Here is a 7,989-nt window from a genome sequence, read left to right on the forward strand (position 1 = left end):
AGTCTTAACAAACAAATTGAACCACTTTTCCACCCCTTTCCCAAGAGAAGACTTACCATACTTGCATCAACAACCTGCCCTTTGCCAGATATGGTACGTTCATAAAGGGCTATAATAATGCCCAGTGCGCATAACAACCCTCCACCTGCAAAATCAGCTAGGAGATTTAAAGGTGCATATGGATTTTCACCTTTTCTACCCAGCTTTGACAGCACACCTGAAAGCAGAGCAAACAAAGCAAACATACGCATTAAAACAGATATTTGTAAGCCAAGTTTCATTCTTTTCAATTTATGCAGGCAAATACAGGCCAAAGCAAACTTTCCCAATGGCTTTCTGATTCATCTCCAGCCGTGTTTTAGCAAATAGTTACTCTGTCATTCACAAAATAACAGGATATCTGAAATCACATCAGTAAAGACATATGTAAATATATAAATTAATAAAGAAGTTAGTATCTCGTAGATAAATCACCGATCATTTGGCTACGTAAGTACAACATTTCACAGAAAATTAACTTGTATGCAATAATTCTATATTAATACTTCTGCATGGATAGAACCCCCACAAAAAATTCAGTAGGCTTTATGAACATTCCCCAGAGCAACAACAGTGAATTTTTCTCACTTGAAGCTTTTAAAGTAAAAATGCAGATGTGCAATCTTCAGGGCACATAACCTACAAATTAACAGTACTAACAAAGGATTTCACGCTGACATCCTCACTTCTATCCTCTCACCTGAACTATCCTTGAAAAACAGGTTGTGTATCAGAGGAATGGATGAATAACATACAAAGGTAACCTTTGATTGCATGCAACAGACACTAGGAACCTATGTTTATGCCAGAAACTATGCAGAAGATGAAAGAGGATTGAGTAAAGGGTAGGTAAATTTACTTCAGTCAGAGCTCTGAATCTGTCAGCATTTTTATGATATCCTGAACAACCTTCTTACTGTCACTTCATTCTTCTTAGTTTCCTTGTAGGTCCCTCTGGGTAAATAAAAGTATGCACATGGTCATGTCTGTCCTAAGCCTTTAGCCTAAGGCCTGAGACTCACAATATACATTGTCAAAATTTCCTGAGAACTGTGTGATTCTAAGGCACTATTTAGCTAGCTAATGCTCTAACTCACTTCCTGAGTACAGACAACAGAGTGGACTGTACAAATAATTCTGCAAAGTTTGTAGTGCAAATGTAAAGCCACATCACCGACTGAAATCTCTTTTAACTATCTTAGGGTTCTTAGTCACCATCACATTAACATACTTATTCAAAGAAAGCCAGAGTTCATCAGGAAATTACCCACAATGTAATATCTAATTTTTGAGGACAGATATCTTTCAAATACTTTGTCTTGTTTCTTTCAAGTTGGCAGAAACCAAGAATTTTTTGGCCCGATTTCTCTCCTCCCACATACATTTGGAGAAGCAGCAGAATCTGAAGTAGTGAGAACAGCAGTAAATGAGGCCATGCTTGACAGCACTGATGGTGCACTGATTGCTATCATCAGAGTTGGGTAATTCTGTTGTTTAATGCTGCATACCTGTAGAACTGTGATACTTGAAATCAGCATTCTGTCCATAACACAATACCATAAGAAAACAGCACTACAGACAAAACCAGGTTATTTTAAACTTCCTTTCTCCTCACTTGGTATCAATACAGATATTAGAGAAGAAAAGCAAAACATGCTCACATAACTTAGGCTGTTTAATTTTCCTTTCCTTTCCTTTACTTTAAAGCAGATGCTCACAAATATACACAAAATTATCCACAGAACTTTGGGGATTATATCAAATTTTCTAGGAGAAAAGCCCCAAAGAAAGACAAAAATACGTAAAAACTTCCATCCTTTCTATAAAGAAAAAAATCTTATTCCAATAAATAACACAAAGGAAGGAAAAAACTGTACAGTCTGAGAAGTCATGTTGGTGTAGCCTAACAGCTCACTGTTGCTGCCAAAAAGAACTGTCCAGTCCAGACAGCATTTCATCCTTTCTCATACAAGAATTTTATATCTGTCAGACCTCTTAATAAACTGCTTCATCTCAATTTCCTGCCAGAAAAACATCCTCTTTTTTCCTAGTTAGTTTCTGACTTGTTAAGGAGCTGAGTGAGTTTCCACAGGGGTTAAGCAAGCACCAGAGCTGACTGGAGAAATGAGCAGGGAGCAGCAGAAGGAGAAAGAAATCCTCCTCTCATTGATAGATATGCTTTAGAGCAGGTCAGTTGTCTCATCAGACTGCATCTGAGGTTATCTGAGCTACGTGCAAAGAACTTCTCAGTGAATGCTTGAGTCTTGAGGAGAAAAATAACACTTCATTCAACAGAAAATTTTACAGCCTACCTGATAAAGCCAGATAATTGATGTCATGTCCTGCAGACTTGGCATACTTTCCTGTCTGACCAAATCCAGTGAGTCTAGCATAGATGAGTCTGGGGTTCTCATGCAGAAGGATCTCTGGACCAAGACCAAGTTTTTCCATGACACCTCAATGAGACAAAGCACAGAATCCTAATTCACGTTTATGTTCAATAATATAGATGATTCAAGGTTTACTCATAAAACAACAGAAATGTACTGCCATTTCTGAAACATATTCTAAATCATTGTTCATATTAAAACATTAACAGTCAGAATGTAACAAATTACCAGCTAACTGCATACATTTTGAATGCAAGCCAATTAAATGCAAATTAAGGTTTAGGGTCATTTCTTATTCTTCTGCTTTCTGTTTTGTTTTCCAAAAGCAGGCCAATAGCTTGCTCTGCTCTATAGTAGAAAGCGACCAAAAGCAGGCATAACTTTAAAACAATTCACCCCAGGAAAGAGTTTACTCTTACAGTTTCCACATCTAAATTATATGAAATTGCTTCAATTTTTCACTGGAATATATCACAGAATTATAGAATGGCCTGGGTTAAAAAGAACCTCTAAGATCATCTAATTTCAACCGCTAGACCAGGCTCATTCTCTTCATCATATTAGCCTCTCAGTACAACATGCATTCCTGTATCTTTTAACTCGCTAATGCAAATGGACGTGCCACTATATATTCCACAATTTATTTGCAATAATTACACAAAAGAAAATGTGTTGTTTTCTAATGCAGAGAAAAAGGAACTTTTAGAAATCAATGAAATACAGGCTTGATCAGCATGAGTTTACAGTAATCAAGCCTAAATTTTTTATCTTGCATTCTAAAATAACAGATTTAAAAGAAGCAGATTTAAGTTGCAAATAAATACAGATCTTTATTGGCTCAGTGCCTTCTGGTCAGACTATAAGCCATTATCTGTACTGATTGCAGGCAGAGTCAGTTCAGAGAGGAGGGGATTGACTCCCCATAGAATCACAGAATCATCAAGGTTGGAAAAGACCTCCAAGATCATTCAGTCAACCATAACCTACCACCAATATTTCCCACTAAACCATGTCCTTCAGTACAATATCTAAATGTTTCATGAACACCTTCAGGGACGGTGACTCAACTACCGCTCTGGTCAGCCTCTTGCAGCACCTGACCATCCTCTCAGAGAAGAAATTCTTCCCACTATCCAGCCTGAACCTGCCATGGCCCCACTTCTGGCTACTCCCTCTAGCCCTATTGTTCGTTATGTGGGAGAAGAGGCCAACCCCCACCTCATCACAACCACCCTTCAGGTGGCTGTAGAGAGTGATAAGGTCTACCCTGAGTCTCTTTCAGACTAAACAATCCCAGTTCCCTCAGACACTCCTCTTAAGACTTGTGCTTCAGATCCCTCACCAGCTTCACTGCCCTTCTCTGAACATGCTTCTAGGCCTCTACAACTGTCTTGTAGTGAGTAGCCCAAAACTGAACATAGTACCTGAGGTGCAGCCTCACCAGAGCTGAGTACTGGGGGACATTCACCTCCCTGCTCCTGCTGGCTACAGAATTTCTGATACAAACTAGGATGCCATTGGCCTTCGTGGACAGTAGGGCACACTGCTGGCTCATGTTTAGTTGAACATCAATAAGCACCCCCGGGTCCATGTCCTCCACACTGTCTTCCACTCCACTCCAAGCCTGTAGCAATGTCTGGGGTTGTTGTGGCCAAAGTGCAGGACCTGGTACTTGGTCTTATTGAGTCATGTTGCAGAAAAAAGAGATGGGTATTAGTTGTATGTGATTACTCTCTCCAAGGAACTGATGTCCAACATGATGAGCAGACCCTGTTCTTAGAGAAGTTTGCTGGGACTCAAGATGTCACCAGGAAACCTCGACCAGCTGTCAAGGCCACAACTCTGTATGCTTTTCCATACAGGGGAAGATGAAGCAGCTATACATGGGTCAAGGGCTTCAGGGCCTTGAGACAACAAGGAATTGAATGCATTGATCATCTTCTCTCTGCCTCCTGTATTGGCTAAGGACACAGAAACAAAACAAAGGATCTTATCTTTAATAAATGGTTTTGTGGCTGCTGCCATTGCCAGAACTTTGGTTTTCTGGACAACAAAATGGCTTACATGGCAATGAGTTTGTGGTCAAAAGATGGGCTACATAGGGATGTGGTCAGGAAAGCCAAGACCCAGCTTGAATTGACCTTGGCAAGGGATGCCAAAAAGAAAGGCTTCTTCAAGTACGTCAGCCACAAAAGGAAAGTCTAGGAGGGTGAACTCCCCTAGTAAGTGATATGGGCAAGCTGGTAAAACAGTAACAAGGAGAAGGCTGAGGAAATTATTTGCATCCATCTTCCTTGATAACTGCTCGCCACACAGCCCTCAAATGTTTGGGTAGGTAGTGGGAGGTCAGGGAAATAACATCCTTCCCATGATGTGGGAAGATCAGGTCTGCGAGCACCTGAGGAACCTGAATATCCACAAGTCTGTGGGTTCCAATGAGATGCATCTGCGAGTCCTTTGGGGATGAGCTGATGTAGTCACCAAGACACTCTCAGCGACATTTCAAAAGTCACGGCAATCAGGTGACTGAACAAAAGGCAACATCACACCCATTTTTAAAAAGAGTAAAAAGGGTGACCCCAGGAACTGCTCACTTGTCAGTTTCACCTCTGTGTCAGGGAAGATCATGGAGGAGATCCTCCTGGAAGCTATGTTAAGGCACATGGAAGGCTGTGAGGTGACAGGGGAGAACAAGCATGGCTTCACCAAGGGCAAATCCTCTTTGACCAACCTTACTGGCATTTTATGATGGTGTCACTGCATCAATGGACAAGGGAAGAGCCACTGATGTCATCTATCTGGACTTTAGTAAGCCTTTGAAAAGGTATCCCACAGCATCCTTCTCTCCAAATTGGAAAGATATGGATTTAATGGATAGACTGTTCAATGAACAAAGAACTGGCTGCAGGATTGAGTCTAGAGAGTGGTGGTTAATGGTTCCATCTGGATGGAGATTAGTGACAAGTGAGGTCCCCAGAAGTCAGTGCTGGAATCTATACTCTTTAATATCTTCATCAAGGACATGGACAGTGCAGACAAGTGCACCCTTAGCAAGTTTGCTGCTGACACCAAGCTGTGCGGTGCGGGCAACACACCAGTGGGACAGGATGCCATCCAGGGGGACGTAAACAGGCTTGAGCAGTGTGCTCGGGTGAAACTCACAAGGTTCAACAAATCCACATGCAAGATATTGCACCTGGGTTATGGCAACCTTCACTACCGCTACAAGCTGGGGGATGAAAGGAGCAGTTCTGCTGAAAAAGACCTAGAGTACTGGTGGATGGGAAACTGGACATGAGGCAGCCCAGAATGCTAATTGTATCCTGGGCTACATCAAAGGAAGCTTGGCCAGAAGGGCGAGAGAGGTGATTCTACCCTTCTACTCTGTGCTGGTGAGGCCTCACCTGGAGTACTGCATTTGGATGTGGAGTCCTCAGTACAGGAGAGACAAAGACCTGTTGGAGTGCATCCAGAGGAGGGCCACAAAAACAATCCAAGGAACGAACACCTCTGCTACAACCACAGGCTGAAAGAGCTGGGGCTGTTCAGCCAGGAGAAGAGAAGGCTCTGAGGTGACCTGATAGCAGCCTTTCAGTATCTGAAGAGAAGCTACAAGAAAGAAGGGGACAGACTCACAGGGTCTGCGGTGATAGAACAAGGGAAATGGCTTCAATCTTACAAAGGGTAGATTTAGGTTGGATATAAGCAGAAAGTATTTTACAGTGAGGGTGGTGAGGCTCTGGAACAGGTTGCCTAGAGATGTGGTTGAAGCCCTGTCCTTGGAGACTTCTAAGTGAAACTGTATCACGCCTTGAGAAACTTGATTGAGCTGTGCATGTCCCTGTTCATTGCATGGGAGTTGGATTAAACGACCTTTAAAGGTCCCTTCCACAAAATTATGTGATTCTATGAACTTCATCTTTATGGGCCTCAGTCCAGTGATGCAGCCTGTCCAGATCTCTCTGTAGCACTTTTCTTCCCCCAAGCAAATTGACACTTCCTCAAAGCTTGGTATTATTCACAATCTTACTGAGGGTCCACTCAATCTCCTCGTCCAGGTCATCAATAAACATATTAAACAGGACAGGTCCCAATACTGACATAACTGATATGTCTGTTCTACTCCAGAACCTATTAGTGCAACTTGTTTCAAATTGTTCATAGAATTATTACATCTTCAAAATCCTTCAGGTCTACTTCTCTTGTATTACTGGGCATTGAAAATATTTAATGTTACAGAGAAAGGGGGTGACATTTAGTACCACAGTTCTACAAACTCACATCTATTCTGAAAGGCAAGATCCATCTAATTACCAACAGGAAATGAAATATACTCCCTCCATAAATTCACTTATTTGACAACAAAGGTACAGTACTGGCTCAGAATACACAGTCGAAGTCAAAAGCTACTTTCTGCTGATTCTCCTGCTATTGTATGAGCAAGATTTTCAAGTACGAGTGAGGATAGGGTGTTTAACAATCACTGAGCCACAAGATCACTGTCTGAAGGTCAAAGTCCATGTATGCCTAAAGAAACTCTCCTTCCACTTAGACCCTTCTCATCTCTTTGGTTCACATTAAATTTATGCTGGATCAAACATTTACCTTTTATAGTTTCAGGCCCATAAACCTTAATGTCTAGTTAAAGAATTGACTGCATTTCCAGATAATCATAGAAACACAGAACCATTTGAGTTGAAAGAGATTCTTAAAGGTCACACAGCCTAACTCTCCTGCAATGAATGGGGACATCTGCAGCTAGATCAGGGTGCTCAGAGACTGCTCCAGTCTCACCTTCAATGTCTTCAGCAACGAGGCATCCACGCAGCCTGTCTGGGCAACTTGTTCCACTGCCTCACCACCCTTACTGTAAAGAACTTCTGTAAATCCAATCTAAATCTCCCCTCTTAGTTTGAAGCCATTTCCCCCTGTCCTATCACAATAGACCATGCTGAAGTGTCTGTCCCCATCTTTCTTACAGCTGTTATTTACACACTGCAAGGCTGCTATCAGGACACCTCAGAGCTGTCTCTTCCCCAGGCTGAACAGCCCCATCTCCCTCATTCTGTCCTTGTAGCGGAGAAGTTCCATCCCTCTGAACTAGGAATCCCTGAAGTTAAAAACACGGTTTATGAATTAATAAAGCATCTCACACACATCTGCTGCCTGCAGAGGAATCACAAGCTCCGGGACTACCTACTACGTTAACCTCACAAGTGTGAGCAGGGTCGACAGACTCCGCAGGACTGCCGTCCACACTCACACATGCCTTCTCAGACGCACGGGCGTTGCCCAGCACCATGTGCTCAGCCTGCCCCAGGCAGTGTGGGGCACGGCCTGGCAGAGCACGGTTTCTCCCTTTGGTGCAGCTGGCCTGATGGATTCCACAAATCCGCGTCTGTCCCACCCAGCCGAGGGAAATAAACTCCCAGAAGCTGTTCCCTTCCCATTCCCCCTGCACACATCAAAAAGGCCACAGACTGAGGGATCCCCCTCTGCACTGCACGCGCCCTCTCCCTCTCGCAGAGCCGCCGCCGTGGAGGCGCCCCGAGCACCGCTT

At 42.9% G+C, this 7,989-nt stretch overlaps 1 protein-coding gene across 1 annotated transcript in view; it reads right to left on the reverse strand.

The window, feature by feature from the left end:
• AMACR (alpha-methylacyl-CoA racemase) overlaps positions 1–3,159 on the reverse strand; it is a 17,272-nt gene extending 14,113 nt beyond the window's left edge. The window contains exons 1-2 of the mRNA XM_010725318.3: positions 2,352–3,159; positions 57–217 (exon numbers count right to left, since the gene is read on the reverse strand). Coding sequence (XP_010723620.1) covers positions 57–217; positions 2,352–2,490 — 300 coding nt within the window. The 5' untranslated portion in view covers positions 2,491–3,159. The remainder of the gene's footprint in view (positions 1–56; positions 218–2,351) is intronic.
• Between the last annotated feature and the right edge of the window lie 4,830 nt (positions 3,160–7,989).

Source organism: Meleagris gallopavo, chromosome Z (assembly GCF_000146605.3).
Source record: "Meleagris gallopavo isolate NT-WF06-2002-E0010 breed Aviagen turkey brand Nicholas breeding stock chromosome Z, Turkey_5.1, whole genome shotgun sequence".
Classification (NCBI taxonomy): domain Eukaryota; kingdom Metazoa; phylum Chordata; class Aves; order Galliformes; family Phasianidae; genus Meleagris; species Meleagris gallopavo.